The sequence below is a fragment of the Diabrotica virgifera genome, chromosome 3 (assembly GCF_917563875.1).
Source record: "Diabrotica virgifera virgifera chromosome 3, PGI_DIABVI_V3a".
Classification (NCBI taxonomy): domain Eukaryota; kingdom Metazoa; phylum Arthropoda; class Insecta; order Coleoptera; family Chrysomelidae; genus Diabrotica; species Diabrotica virgifera.
The window spans coordinates 111,173,613-111,190,672 of record NC_065445.1 but is presented as its reverse complement, the minus strand read 5'-3'; the positions used below and the strand labels follow the sequence as shown (position 1 = coordinate 111,190,672).

The 17,060-nt window shown below is 35.2% G+C and overlaps 1 protein-coding gene across 3 annotated transcripts in view; it reads right to left on the bottom strand.

The window, feature by feature from the left end:
• Window positions 1-17,060, bottom strand: part of LOC114332125 (protein Gawky) — a 202,073-nt gene that overhangs the window by 58,907 nt on the left and 126,106 nt on the right. For all 3 annotated transcript variants that reach the window (XM_050646833.1, XM_050646831.1, XM_050646834.1), the window contains exons 3-6: window positions 16,403-16,632; window positions 15,967-16,294; window positions 4,936-5,154; window positions 4,629-4,841 (exon numbers count right to left, since the gene is read on the bottom strand). In XM_050646833.1, the coding sequence (XP_050502790.1) occupies window positions 4,629-4,841; window positions 4,936-5,154; window positions 15,967-16,294; window positions 16,403-16,632 (990 nt within the window). The remainder of the gene's footprint in view (window positions 1-4,628; window positions 4,842-4,935; window positions 5,155-15,966; window positions 16,295-16,402; window positions 16,633-17,060) is intronic.

The following is a 17,060-nucleotide window of genomic DNA, read 5'->3' as shown; positions in this document are numbered from 1 at the left end:
ACATTACTGGAGAAAGGAGACTCTGTAATTACCGTAGCACGTGATATTGGTACTTCAGGAGGGGCTATTTATCAACTGAAACGTTCGGCTGCAACGTTTCAGTTGATAAATAGCCCCTCTTGAAGCACCAATATTACGTGCTACGGTAATTACAGGGTCTCCTTTCCCCAGTCATGTTAAAGCACGAACCTTCTCCTCTTTTGTGAGTCTCTTTCGACCCATATTTGCCAGTTCGATTTAGAATTTGACGATCTCAAACTTTACGCGGTAAATGAGAAGAAGTTTAACACTTACTACCCACACAAAGCCAACTGTTTACAGTGCAAACGCGCAGAATACCCTAAATAAGCCAAGCGGTTCGTAAACTACAGATAATTGCCGTCGCAAGTACGCTATCCCCCTCCCCTACCTTCCCTCCAAGCGCAGACAGAACGCATGCAAATTGTCTTCAAATTTGGTGATTTATTTGGCAATGTAAAGATTTTTTTGCCGGCACTGTACACTTGAGAGCAAAAAAATCGACTCGCGTGATGAATTGTAGTTTATGCTTAGTAATTTCATGTTGTGTTCTTTGAATTAAAACAACTAATGCAAAAAAAAATATTGTCTAGAGAGAGCTTCCAAAAAATAATTGTTTTATGCAAATTGGCAACGTGTTGTATAATTTGTCCCCTTCTGTATGTTATAGGGAATGCAGCAAACATTGTAACGGGCATTTTCTACGGAATTTAGACCTCTACGAATTTGCCGGTGGTCGTCTCAGTCGCTTTTCAAACGTTGACCTGTGTGTACACTTCGAAGTGCAGTAAGTGAACATTTTACAAAGTGGATACTTCACCAGTGAAGGCGGTCCAGGTAATTGCATAATTACGAGAGAGATATAGTTAGAGGACTGTCACCCATCGCCTCCTTATGACGCAGTCTGCAGTCTCAAGGGCTTACAGTCGATACCAGAAGACCGGTAGCTACAGTCGACGACCAGATTAGTCCTGTCGCCAGGGGGGGTACAACGGCCTCGTTAATTCAGATGGACTTACCCAAGTTTTTTTTATGTATTTTGACCCGTAGAACCCGAATTTTTTGGGTAACAGTTGATCCGGATGTCGATAAGATTGTTATAGACCAAGAACTTGAGGAATCAAATAACAGCGATTTTTGGCAAAACAAAACAATATTTTGTATTTTTTGGGTCATTTTAAGCAAAAAATATTTCTACAAGTTTTTTAGTAGGATGCACAGTTTTCGAGATAAACGCGGTTGAACTTTCAAAAAATCGAAAAACTGCAATTTTTAAACCCGAATAACTTTTGATTAAAAAATAAAATAGCAATTCTGCTTAGCGCCTTTGAAAGTTCAAGTCAAATTATGTCGGTTTTGATTATTTGCATTGCTAAAAATTTATTGTGTTATTGTTAAACAAAGCTACAAACAACTAGTGCGTGAGTGATGTTTCTATGATTTCTCATTTAAAATCGAACGAGTAGGTAGAATAGGTACTAGTGCAATCAAGACTATTTCTACGTTACATGCGTTAAAACGCATGTAAAAGCACGGGAAACCCTACGTGTTTATAGCTTTGTTAAACAATAAAAAAATAAATTTTTACCAATGCAAATAATCAAAACCGATATAATTTGACTTAAACTTTCAAATGCGGTAAGCAGACTTGCTATTTTATTTTTTAATCAAAAGTTATTCGGGTTCAAAAATTGCAATTTTTCGATTTTTTTTAAGTTCAACCGCGTTTATCTCGAAAACTGTGCATCCTACGAAAAAACTTGGTAGAAATATTTTTTACTTAAAATGGCCCAAAAAATACAAAATATTGTTTTGTTTTGCCAAAAATCGCTGTTATTTGATTCCTCAAGTTCTTGGTCTATAACAATCTTATCGACATCCGGATCAAGTGTTACCCAAAAAATTCGTGTTCTACGGGTCAAAATACATAAAAAAAACTTGAGTAAGTCCATCTGAATTAACGAGGCCGTTGTACCCCCCCTGGCGACAGGACTAGATTCGGGTCGGCGACTTTGACAGAGAGGGATGATCAATGTATTGTTCTGAGTGTCCTGAGAAATGTTCGAGGTGTCACCATCTCTCAGTGGATAGTTAGGTGAAGGCTTAAGGCTGCCACTTTGACTCCCAGACGAGCTAACTCATGGTCCAAATTGAACTCACGTCAGAAACAAGCTCGACTTCAGTTTGCCCGAGAACACGTTAATTGGGACCTTGGCCAATGACGCAGAATTTTATTCTCTGATGAGAGTCAAATATGTTTGTAAAGCAATGACAGAATATGACACGTCAATCGGAGGCCCAGAGAACGATTTGACCAATGCTGTAGTGTCAAAACAGTGAGTTATGGAGGTGGTTCGTGTATATTTTGGAGTACTTTATCTTTAGAAGGAAAAAACAGAGCTTGTGTTCGTGCCCGGTGGTGGTTACGAGGGGGTTTGACAGCGGATCGTCACATTAAGAAAATTCTCCAAGACAATTTGTGACGGCTTCATGCTAAAGCATGATAACGCTCGATAGCACACTGTGCAGATTACGGAAGATTACCTGGCAACACCAATATAACAACAATGGACTGTCCTTCTTTAAGTCCGGATATGAATCCCATCGAGCACCTATGGGATAAGCTCAAACGCAGGGTTCAGGTTCGTAATTCAATACCAGTGACAGAGGCGGAGTTAAAAACTTTATTAGATGAAGAGTGGGAAGCGATTCTTCAGGAATCAGTAAGAAACTTAATAAGATCGCATGTAAAGTGTAATACAACGCAGAGGAGGAAATCATCATCATTGGCTCTACAACCCATGGTGGGTCTTGGCCTGTTCCAGAATCAGCTTAAATTCCTTCCTAACCTTCGTCTTGGTTTTCCAATTTCACACTCCTTTCCGGAGGAGTAAATACTCAGTATTAATTTTAATTTACTCGGATTTTTTACGCTAATTTACTTTTATATTCATTACATAATGACTTTCATTCATAACATGTTTTTTCACATACAATATAAGTTATCCTTCTCATGTTTTTTAGTTACTAATTTTATAAATATTTGTGTCATTGCAATAAAAAATACTTGTGTTGATAATATTTTACTTGTAAATTTACATTGTGTGTGGATAGACACAACCTATTTTACTTTTTAGTCGTTTTTTTTTGTTTTCAAGTGTAGTTTTAGTAAAAAACAAAAGTAAATAAGATTTCTGTATTATGAAAATATTTTGAGGAAATTTTCAGATATTGAGAATATTTTGGCGCAACAATCTTTATTCCTAATCATGGGCACCGCCAGGAATAAACTCAGGGAGGTGCATCTGCATCTACATATTTATAGTATTAACTAATATAAAATATAGAACTATACATATATAGATATGTACTTTCTTTCCGGACAGAGGGGGGCAATTGCTACCCCTTGCCGGCGCCCATGTTCCTAACGAAACATCATAATATTATTATTCCAGAATTAGAAATGGTAGTGATTCCAGTAATACTCATAATGATGTCATTAATGACCATGTCATATAAAACTTTTATTTGTTCCAGTTCATATTTTCTTCTTCTTCTTTTCATGTACAGCTGGGGTCACTGAATAGTTTACACCTTCGTTTTTTACATTATAATACTGTAAATCGCAGTGTCGTACGAATTTGCTAAATGTAAATGTCAAAGTGTTTGTCAAAAATTTCGCACGCATAGAAAAATAAAAAGCTATCAAACGCGTCCAAAACTGGATATTTTGAAACCAGAATTCCTTATTTTTTGGTTATTAAGAACATAGTCCATTTTATTCAAAAAAACTTCTTTCTATAATTTCCATTTTGTTACATTTTGTAAAATAGATTTATTTTAATTTTTTATTTTAATCAACCTATTCTGAGTCCGCCAATGGTAATTAACGTCACTTTGACGTAAAAACGAGGGCGTTTAAACGAGGTAAAAATTCAAAAAACGGGCTACTAGATATGTAGGAGTGTAAACTATTCAATGGCCCGCCAGCTATCGGTTTAAGATTTGGAATCCTCTATTATCTACTAATAACTCTTTCTCTGTTAATTTTTTTTATCCACTATTATTTGTGTCATCGTTGTATTGATTAAAATGTTTTTTAATATCTCTATAGGTTACGTATTATTATATTTATCTATGCTGTAGGAATATAGTTATCCCAACTCAATACTTTATTTTTCTTTAATGTTCCTTAGATGTCTCATATTTTTCTTGATCTTAATAAACAAAATGCATAATACTTGTGATCAAATGTGAATAGTTTTAGTTTTAGAATTATTGGGAAAAATTTAAATATGGTTTAATTCAATCCATTTATACAGTATTTAAATCAGGTTTGTTCATTTTGGATGTCATTAAAAGCAAAATAAGTAGTATATAAAAATAGACCATTTTATTATCTACACCAAAAAAATTCTCAATAAGGTTAAAGCAATAAAAAATTATTGAAAGAGAAGATAATGTTGAATAAAAACTTATATTAAGGAAGTCCTACACATTGAAAAATATAAATTACAAAACATATCCGCTATCAATAAAACTTACATTATTTATTATCAGTTGAGCAGTTAACATATGCTTTTCTGTTAATACAAAACAAAGTAACTTACCTTGTTGAGGATTACCCCACAAAGAAGTTCCATCATCATAATTTGGCATATTACGTCTTTGAGATGGTGGTGATGGTTCTTCCCAACCGCCTGTACCATTACCTGGAGGCACTGGCATTTTGTTGTGGTGATGTATTGGTTGAGATGCTGCATGAGGTGTACCTTGGCCCCAAAATGCTTCAGCTCCTGCTCCGTTTAGTCTTCCAGTAATACCTAGATATAAAGTTATTGCGTGGTGTTAATCATGAATTATAGAAAAACTATATTCAAATAATTAATATCTTTAAATCCTATGTAAAGGACTTACCGCGCGGATCTCCTCTCATATCACTATTAGACATTTGCCTCATGGTCTCTCTGGGATCCATAATTCTCATGGTTTCTGTATTACCTGCCCGCATATCTCTCAGTTCTGGGCGGATTTCTCGAGGGTCCATACCAGTTTGACGTGGATCAGCTGCACGTGGATCACCCCAGCCACCGGTATTGCTTGCACCTGTACCCCAATCGTTTTCTTTCTTAGGGCCTGAATAGAAAATTATATTATTTAGGGAAAAATTATAGAAATAAAAAAGGGTGTTTTGGTATTTTAACCACAAACGTAAAATACATATTTTATTTCACTATTTTAATTTCTAGTGTAAATTTACAAGAAATGGTTCTGTATACATGATCCCAACGACTGCCTACAACATGGGTTTTATCATACTAATCATTGTTTGAAATTTAAATAAACTGCTGAATGGCGAAAATTTAGCAAAATTTGACTTTTATGTTGTATATTATGGTATGGTATTTATTCATTTCTTTGGAAGCACATATACAATCACATATTGTTATGTTTGGGGCAGGTGGCCTTGTAGCTGATAGGTACATTAGAGAATGTTTGGAAGGAGATGTAGTATCTTTTATGCATGTTGTACATGAAAATTTTCTCCTAATGTAGGATAATGCTCGACAGCACATAGTGCATAGTGCGCAGTGTAACAAGGCAGTATTTTACAGATGTTGGTATTCAGGTACTAACATGGCCTCCTAGAAGTCATGACTCCACTTGTGAAGAGTAGATAGTTTAATATGGTGAGTTTAAAACTGTGATAGCGTTAGAACAGCCGCTGGTAAACAAGTGGGGACAAATAACGCAAAACGAGATTGATCCAGTCTATGCTAGAGGGGATAAGAGATGATGTTATTTGAGGAGGAAACACTCGACTTCAATATCCATATTTTAGAAATATTTTATGATTTCAATGTGAAAAATATCTTACTCCGGAATAAAAAAATTGTCTATATTTCTATTTGTTGGTAAATTAATCAATATTTTGGGACCTCATTTATATTTCACGGTTTAGTAATGCTTTTTATCTTACTTAAAATAAACATAAGTGTTCAGTTTTTGATGGTTTGCATCAAAATGAGAAGAAAATATTTTAAATTATCCAGACGCCACTTTACTTATAAATGTCAGGGTAAAAAACAGAACAATCTCTTGAAAAGGTAATATCCAATGTTAATTAACTTAAAAGATCTGCTGAAATGTCTAAGATTTATCTATATTTCATATGGAAATAAGACACTACATTAATAACTCAACAGACAATCTACTTTGAAATAAAAAGACAAAAGAGGGACACTATCCGATTTGTATATTTAGATATACAAGCAAATATATATTTAGATATATATATATATATAAGCAAATAATGACAAAATATTTTATGTAAGGTATACATATTATCAGGTAAACGGACAATTGTTGATATGTTTTGAAACAGTATTAGTTAATTGCGAAATTATTTAACAAAAGTTAGATAACGTTATCTTCACTTAACTTTTTATAAAAATAGTGATAATATTGCACACCATCCATTTTGTATATTTGGATATATGTACCTATTTGGATGTTTTTAAATGAACATGTTTTTTCTTTTATCTAAAACAATGACGAGTAGTTTTATTTGCAATACTAATATTATTTGTACTGTTTACATATTGACCTGAGATCAAAATTGACTGTAGAAATCAAATTTTACTCTGCATGTCAAAGTATATCAACCAATATCAGGCCTAGTGAAAACCAGAGACATGTTAACAGTAGACAAGGCATACTGAGCAAAAAAGCGTAACGCGCGGGCAGTGGATCGGTGGTCTATCTATCTCTTTTTACTAAGCGATACCGCTCATATGACGGACAAAGATGGCTAGACCACTGAAAATTAATATTGACCAATGGCGTCCTTGATATCGGCGTTACACCTCGATGCACAGAGCGGCCCATAGCTAGCCTAATCTACAGGTTATTATATCTATGGTGAAAACACAGATTGTAAAGGGTGGTTTTTTAGAGGTATAGAAATGTAAGTTGGCAACACTTTTTTAACTGGCGGTGATTTTGACAGCTGTCAAGTATTTATGTTTAGCTTGGTTTGGCATTGCAGCATGAATAGAATGACGCCTGAACAACGCTTCCAAATTATGCAAATTTATTTTGAAAATCATGGTTCTGTTTAAAATACATATCGCGTAATATGTCCACTTTATGGTCAACATATTCGTTCATCAGAGCAATTCATTTGATTAACCCTGGTATGTTTTCGCACCACATTTACTCTAAATGATAATACGCATCCACAGAGACGTCGTCGTCTAAGAAGTCAGAGAACAAACAATGAAAGCAACTAGAATCTCAGGATGCCTGAAAGAAATCGTATAGAAGAACAAATATCTAACTGAAAGTACAGTCAAAATATACAGTAAGAGACACCGTAGTAGACACATAGGAACATTGAGCTATTACAGTCCTGGAGCCTTCACTTGTTGACATGTTTATTTTTATGTCAAGTGACGTTTAGAACGTCAGAAAATGTATAGAAACTGAATATTAACAAAGAAAATTGACAAATCATAGATCAGCTGTATTAAATACAGCTGATCTAATTTTGACGTTTATAGTTGTCATTTTGTTAAAGTTGTAAAAACTTTGAAGTATTGTACTATTCTTGGTGTTTGAATAAAATTATTTTAAAACAGAGTAATAATACTATTAACTAATGTATTTTTTGTATCAAAAAACAATTATTATTTTGAATAGTTTCTTGACAGTAACATGACAGGGATGAAAGTCACATCTGAGAACGGACCAGATTAGCCCATAAGCATAGCAATTAGGTACATACCCATGTGTCTAGTACGGTGACTCTTACTGTATAATACAAAATACAACAATAAGACCTATTATAACATATGCGGCAGAAACAAGACCAGACACAAACAGAACGTTACAAATGTAATAGTTGAAATGAGAACACTAAGAAGTATACAAGGCAACACTCTACGTGACAGAATAAGAAGTGAAGACATCAGACAAAACTGTGGAATACAGGACATAGGAAGGTGGGTCAGACAGAGACGAAGATATTGGAACAAACATATAAAGAGAATGGGGGACAGCAGACTCGTTAAAAGCGCAAAAACGAATTACCCAGTAGGTAAAAGACCACAGGGTAGACCACCAAAACGATGGCGAGAATGCAGGACCTCATCGTCTGGGGAAGACTTGATGACAATGAACAGGCAGCAGCCTACTAGCATGATCGATCATGCTAGAAAGAAGAAGAGACGTCGTCCAGAAGAAGTTGTTGATGCTGTAGAGCGCAGCATAAAGACCGATTTAGCTTAGGACGAGACGTGGACGGCACGGGGCGTTGAACAATAGACGCCGCACGCCCCCATTGTCACCCCGTCCCGTTGTGCTGTAAACTACGCAATGTCTATCATATCACAAGATTTTTCAACGTGCCCCACAAGGCATCCGTGCCGTCCAAGGCTGCCTAAAACAGCCTATAAAGCTGATTTATCTTACAAAGGGACGTGCACGGCATAGGGCGTAGAACAATAGACGGCACATGTCCCCGTTGTCGCTCCTTCCCGTTGCACGATAAACTAGCCAATGCTTTTCATATCAGATGATTCTTCAAAGTGCCCCGTAAGACAACCGTGTCAGCCACGTCCTCGTTCTAAGATAAATCCGGCTTTAAAGGAAGATCCGAGTCAGCCTATCGGCCATCCGTGCACAGCAGTTGGATGTGTCCACTGTCCATCCACTTTATTGAACATTTTCCGGAAAGATCTTGGTTTGCGTGCTTAAGATACACGATCAAGATTCTGTGAATAGGGCTTTTCATTCACAGTCATTTGTTTCGAGCTTCTGTCATATGTCGTATAATTTGTGAATATTAATATTATACACAGATTATACAACATATGACATAAACTCGAAACAAATGACAATCGATGAAAAGCCCTAGGGCCCAAAACAAGAGTGCCGTTGATCTCGATTTTCATAAGCGAACTTTGTTTAGCGATGAAGCTCACTTTTTGTTGAATGGCTACATCAACAAATATCCTAAGAGCTAGTGAACCCTCCGACTAACGGTCTTCCTGTAAGGCTAGAAATTTGTATAGTGATAATTCATAGCACACCAAGGCTAAAAACCATGACCTGGCAGGCATCAGCCCTGCACATGTATCTACCAGGTGAATCGAAAAGTGCATATTTTATGGGACAAATAAACTTTCTCATGTAAAGTTTATATTTAAGTATGTGTTTGAGTCAGTCATTTAGAAGAAATGTGTACAATGACAGGCGATTCTGAAGAGCATAAGACCTTGCCAGGCGAGGGGAAAGATTAGAGGTTTTTCCTAAAATTATTTTTTTTTGAATAGAACAAATTTTTTTTAGGTTTTTTAGGTCCAAACAGAAGAGGTCTTCATGTGATTTTTCTCTTAGGTTAATAGTTTTTATTATACAGGGTGTCCCGAAAAGATTGGTCATAAATTATACCACAGATTCTGGGGTCAAAAACAGGTTGATTGAACCTCACTTACCTATATACAATAGTGCACACAAAAAGAGTTACAGCCCTTTGAAGTTACAAAATGAAAATAGATTTTTTTTCATATATCGAAAACTCCTAGAGGTTTTTTATTGATAATGGACATGAAGAATTTTTATCGCAGCAACATCTTAAAAAAAAAATTATAGTGAAATTTGTGCACCCCATAAAAATTTTATGGGGGTTTTGTTCCCTTAAACCCCCCAAACTTTTATGTACGTTCCAATTAAATTATTATTGTGGCACCATTAGTTAAACACAATATTTTTAAAACTTTTTTGCCTCTTAGTACTTTTTTGATAAGCCAGTGTTTATCGAGATATTTTGATATTTGTCGAATCCACCACATATTTGTATATGGTTAAGTATGATTATAGACACCTGTTAATAATCTGAAAATTTATTTATAACTTAAATTTTTTGGTATATTTTGAAAAAGAAGCCACATCTCGATAAAAGTTGACTTATCAAAAAAAGACTAAGAGGCAAAAAAGTTTTAAAAACACTGTGTGTAACTAATGGTACCACAATAATAGTTTAATTGGAACGTACACAAACATTTGGGGGGTTTAAAGGAACAAAACCCCCATAAATTTTTTATGTAAATATAGTAAAAAAGAAGCCGCATCTCGATAAAAACTGGCTTATTCAAAAAATACTAAGAGGCAAAAAAGTTTTAAAAACGTTGTGTTCAACTAATGGTACCACAATAATTAATTAATTGGAACGGACACAAAAGTTTGGGAGGGTTTAAGGGAACAAAATCCCCATAATTTTTTTATGGGGTGGAGAAATTTCACTATAATTTTGTTTTAAGGTGGTCCTGCCATAAGAATGATACATGTCCGTTTTCAATAAAAAATCTCTGAGAGTTTTCGATATATTGAAAAAAAAATTGATTTTCATTTTGTAACTTCAAAGAGCTGTAACTTTTTTTATGAGCACATTTGTACTAAGGTTAGGTTCAACCGAACTATTTTTGACCCCAGAATGTGTGGTATAATTTATGACCATTCTTTTCGGGACACCCTGTATAAGCGATTAAAAATTTTGAAAACTGCGAAATCGTCCATTTTTAACCCTAAATCGGACATTTAATTACAAATTTCAATGTTACCAAGGTAGGTAGATATTCTTTAAACATTGATTGATGAAATCCCGAAGAGTTTTTGCAATACAATATCGAAAACCCCTTTGTTTTTTAATTGTTAATCAAGCAGGCGCGACACTGTAGTATAAGTGAGGACATTTGAGTTGGCCTAAATTCATTATCTCGAGAATGGGCAAATTTGAAGGGCACCTCAGACAGGTCGATTTTTATTTTTAAATTAGGACTTTTTGGCATAATATATATAATACTAGTGACGTCATCCATCTGAGCGTGATGACGTAATCGATGATTTTTTTAAATGAGAGTAGGGGTTGTGTGACAGCTCATTTGAAAGGTTATTTAATTCTCTATTCAGTAATATAAACATTAACATAATTATTTATACAGGGTGTACAAAAATTTTTTTTTATTAAATTAACTTTGATTAAATTTGACAAATAGAAGAAAAATTGTTTTTGTACACCCTGTATAAATAATTATGTTAATGTTTATATTACTGAATAGAGAATGAGCTATCACAGCTTTCAAATGAGCTATCACACAACTCATACTCTTATTTAAAAAAATCATCGATTACGTCATCACGCCCAGATGGATGACGTCACTAGTATTATACAGGGTGTCCCGAAAAGATTGGTCATAAATTATACCACAGATTCTGGGGTCAAAAATAGGTTGATTGAACCTCACTTACCTATATACAATAGTGCACACAAAAAAAGTTACAGCCCTTTGAAGTTACAAAATGAAAATCGATTTTTTTTCATATATCGAAAACTTCTAGAGGTTTTTTATTGAAAATGGACATGAGGAATTTTTATCGCAGCAACATCTTAAAAACAAATTATAGTGAAATTTTTGCACCCCATAAAAATTTTATGGGGGTTTTGTTCCCTTAAACCCCCCCAAACTTTTATGTACGTTCCAATTAAATTATTATTGTGGCACCATTAGTTAAACACAATATTTTTAAAACTTTTTTGCCTCTTAGTACTTTTTTGATAAGCCAGTGTTTATCGAGATATTTTGAATATTTGTCGAATCCACCACATATTTGGATATGGTTAAGTATGATTATAGACACCTGTTAATAATCTGAAAATTTATTTATAACTTAAATTTTTTGGTATATTTTGAAAAAGAAGCCACATCTCGATAAAAGTTGACTTATCAAAAAAAGACTAAGAGGTAAAAAAGTTTTAAAAACACTGTGTTTAACTAATGGTACCACAATAATAGTTTAATTGGAACGTACACAAACATTTGGGGGGTTTAAAGGAACAAAACCCCCATAAATTCTTTATGTAAATATAGTAAAAAAGAAGCCGCATCTCGATAAAAACTGGCTTATCGAAAAAATACTAAGAGGCAAAAAAGTTTTAAAAACATTGTGTTCAACTAATGGTACCACAATAATAAATTAATTGGAACGTACACAAAAATTTGGGGGGGTTTAAGGGAACAAAATCCCCATAAATTTTTTATGGGATGGACAAATTTCACTATAAATTTGTTTTAAGGTGGCTCTGCCATAAGAATGACACATGCCCGTTTTCAATAAAAAATCTCTGAGAGTTTTCGATATATTGAAAAAAATCGATTTTCATTTTGTAACTTCAAAGGGCTGTAACTTTTTTTATGAGCACATTTGTACTAAGGTAAGTTAGGTTCAACCGAAATATTTTTGACCCCAGAATGTGTGGTATAATTTATGACCATTCTTTTCGGGACACCCTGTATATATGCCAAAAAGTCCTAATTCAAAAATAAAAATCGACCTGTCCGAGGATTTCTCTTCTTCTTCTTCTTAAGGTGCCGAGACCGCTTGTCGATCGTTGGCTCTCATGTTGCGCAGCATATTAACAATCATTGTCTTATTTACAGCCGCACGAAATAGTTCAGTGCTAGTTTTCCCAAACCATTGGCGTAGGTTTTTAAGCCAAGAAGTTGTACGGCGGCCCACACTTCTTTTTCCCATTATTTTACCTTGCATGACAAGGTGAAGTATGTCATATTTTTCTGGGTGACGCATTATATGACCAAAGTATTCCAATTTGCGCCTTTTAACCGTGTTCACTACTTCGCAACTTTTATTCAAACGTTGCAAAACCCTTTCGTTTGTGACTCTTTCTACCCAACTGATCTTCAGAATACGGCGGTAGACCCACATTTCAAATGCTTCTAGGTTTTTTAAAAGCGATTCTGTCAGTGTCCATGCTTCAACCCCGTAAAGTAGTACTGGGAATATATAACATCGGACCATTCTTATGCGAAGTTCCAAATTTAGATCATGACTGCACAGGATTTTCTTAAATTTCATAAAACTTGTTCTTGCTTTGGCAACTCTACTTTTTATTTCTGTACTAGGGTTCCAGCTTTCATTAATGTGAGTACCCAGATATACAAGATTACTTACTCGTTCAATTGAGTCATTACCGATTGTTACGTTATAGTTATTATTATTTACGGCTGCCTGTTTACTAATAACCATAAACTTTGTTTTTCTTGCGTTGAGTTTGAGTCCATATATCGCGCAGAATGCCACCATTCGATTCAATAACGCTTGAAGATGTTCAATTGATTCAGTCAGCAACAAGGTGTCATCTGCGTATCTGATATTGTTCATAAGCATACCATTAATGAGTATTCCCTCTTTTGCGTTTTCCAAGACTTCATTTAAAATTGTTTCAGCGTAAAGATTAAACAACATTGGTGACAATATACAGCCTTGTCGAACTCCGCGCTTGATTTTTACTTCTTCAGAGCACTGATTCGCAACCCTAATACATGCAGCCTGGCCCCAATGGATTTCTCTTGAAATTTGCCAATTCTCGAGATAATGAATTTATGCAAACTCAAACGTCCTCACTTATACTACAGTGTCGCGCATTGATAAGCAATTAAAAAAACAAAGGGGTTTTCGATATTTTATTGCAAAAAAGTCTTCGGGATTTCATCAATCAATGTTTAAAGAATATCTACGTACCTTGGCAACATTGAAATTTTTAGATAAATGTCCAATTTAGGGTTAAAAATGGCCGATTTCGCATTTTAATCGCTTATATAACAAAAACTATTAACTTAAGAGAAAAATCACTAAAGACCTTTTCTGCTTGGAATGATTCAAAAAACCTAAAAAAATTTTGTTCGATGCAAAAAAAAATAATTTTAGGAAAAACCCCTAATCTTTCCCCTCGCCTGGCAAGGTCTTATGCTCTTCAGAATCGCCTGTCATTGTACACATTTCTTCTAAATGACTTACTCAAACACATACTTAAATTTAAACCTTACAGGAGAAAGTTTATTTTACCCCTAAACTATGCACTTCTCGATTCACCTGGTAGATACACGTGCAAGGCTGATGCCTGCCAGGTCATGGTTTTTAGCCTTGGTGTGACATGAATTATCACTATACAAATTACTAGCCTTACAGGAAGACCGTTAGTCGGAGGGTTCACTAGCTCTTAGGCTAAAACCAAACTGCCGTTATTGGAGTGAAGATAATCCGCAAGTGTATGTTGAGACACCATTACATCCAGAAAAACTGACTGGTGTGCTTTATGAGCTAGTGGATCATTGGTCCATACTTCTTCAAAAACGATGCTAGCCAGAACGTTAGTCACTGGTGACTGGTATAAAGTCATGACTACTGACTTTCTCATTCCTCAATTGAACAACGCCGCAAACAAAATTAAAATTGCTATGATGATAGCCGAGGTCCGCCACGGACAAGGCACATGAAGAATAATAATTGAACAACCACGATGTGCAAGAGCTGTGGTTTCAACAAGACGGGTGCAACATGTCACAAAGCTTGTGCCACAATTGATTTATTGAAGGAAACGTTTGGTAACCTGAGTTAAGTCGCTAGTCTAAGTCCTAAGCTGATAAGCCTGAAACGATTGTTCACTTGGAGGACAGCATTCGCCGTGTTATTGCTGATATACGGACACAAATGTTAGAAAAGTTATCGAAAATTGGACTTCCAGATTAGACTACGTCAGAACCAGCCGAGGCGGTCACATGCCAGAAATCATATTTAAATTATAATGCCAAAAGATTTTCTTTCGAATAAAGTTCAATATTATGTCAATTTAAAAAAATCATCTTTGTTTTATTCAATTTCAAAATTCTATACCTCTAAAAAAGACACCCATTATACTGTATGCTGCAAAATAAACAGTACTGAAATGCGTATGCCTTAAATTTGTATGTGTCATGGGCTGACACGTACTGAGTGGTTTCCGAACGTCGTTATAGCGTATGTGAACATCGTGTTAATGTTAGGTGCTTCAGAATGCTTCTCAGTTTTGCAGAAATAAACTTTTATCGTGGAGTACTATTTTTGGGTCATAGGGAAAATGTCGCGAAAACTGCGTGATCCTTTTGATAGATCGCCACTCACCAGAGCATCAGATCTAACGCCACCGGATGCGTACATATGGAGAATGCTGAAGGAGGCAGACCGATCCACCGTCGTGACATTCCGGAATTGCGGACTAGAATTAAATATTGTTTTCGGGCTAGAGGGCATCTTTAACATATATTGTATCGGGAACGTCGTCGTGAATAATGTCTGCAAGGCTATATCCTCTATACTAAATATATAAATAATCATAAACATTTCAATATTCATTTCAGTACTGTTTATTTTGCCGCACACTGTATAAAGAACATTCACAAAAATAGTGCTTTCAATATCCTAAGGGCCTCTTAAAAATGATGGTAAAGTAATTACGCTTGATGATAGTGTCAGTCTTAGATGATGTTTTTTGTCAGTGTCAGTTCCAGAAGGCTACGACGCTTCCGACCGTTTCAATTGATAAACTGAATCTCTTGAAACACCAACATCACATGCTATGGTAATTACAGAGTCCCCTTTCTCAATTAACGTTGAAGCACAAACTTTCTCTTGATTGTGAGTTTTTTTTTCCTCATAGTTTATACTTCAATTTTTCAAGAAGTTTCACATTGACTACTTGTATTAAGCCAACTGTATATACAGTACAAACGCACAGAATAAACTAAAGAAAATAAGTGGTCAGTAGGTAAACTACAGGCACCTGCCGACACAAGTAAGTCATCACCTCTCCCATCAAACGCTAAACGGGCTCAGACAGAACGAATGCAATTTTCTTTGAATTTAGTGATTTATTTGGCAATGTAAAGATTTTTTTGTCGGCACTGTACAATTCTAATCTTAAAGATGCTTTAACTATCTATCACATCACCATTTATTTATTATTATGTACCATTTCCAAATAATTGTTATTACACAAAATTCTTTTTATAATTAATTATATATATTACGTAATTATAATAGAAAACTTACCGCCCCACATGGCTCCATTATTCGTATTTCCACCTGCACCACCCCATTGAGGTTGATTGGATGGTACGCCGGTCCAAACATTAGAAGTGTCAGCGTCGTCATCTTCGCCCCAGGTACCGCCTATGTTCGTAGAGGGTGTGTGACCCCAAGGGGTTTTCTGTTGAGGTTGTGGAGGAGGTTGTCCACCGTTTCGAAGATTCGCTTCCCATAATTCGGTACCATTATTCACAGCCGGTTTCCATGGTGGTGGACCTCCGGAACCATCCATTTTAATGGGAGGCTCGGGGCTACTGGGAATGTCCCAATTTGTATCTTGATTGACATGTTGCTGTAAAAGGTGGATTTATGAAATACTTATAAAATGGTCTTTTAAGAAGTATTATATTAACATCTAGTTGAAATTAAATATTCAACAGAAGTAATAACTAATACTTACTCCGCCCCAGCCATCCTGGCTAAAAATGGCTTCTCTCATACTGTTGAGTTGTTCCAATTGTTGTTTGGTATTGTTGCTTGGTCCATTGTTGTTCTGAGAATTAGCAGTAGAGGTAGGAGGTTGACTATTAGGTGGCATTGCATTGTTATTTGCAGTTTTCGTTCCAGGTTGACCCCAACCAGTGTTGTTTGATTGGGAGGTAGGTGGTTGCTGGCCATTGCTCTTATTTGCTGTAAAGAAAATAGAAAGCAATCATATTTAGTTTTAAGTTATGATGCTTAAATCAGCCCATCATAAAAGAAAGATTTAAATTTTAGAACTCAGAGTTTGAGCATACTTTGAGTTTGAGCCCTGGTAGAAGTGAAACATAATGAAACCTGTTTACAGAAATTTCTGATAACACTACACTATGAAAGCAAACGCAGCAAAATCCGCTCATTTTATCCATTTACAGTAACATAAAGTATAAAATATAATGGCCGCTATTTAATAACCATCTCTCAAATAACAAAATCTGGACCTCAGAGGTAAACTACACTATGTCGACTTGGTGTTGTTTTGAATAAGTTCCTTTAATCCACTTATTTTATTAGTTGGATTATACAAATTGGTTATATATTATCATTAAAATATGGTCATATTGTGTTTCAACCAATTA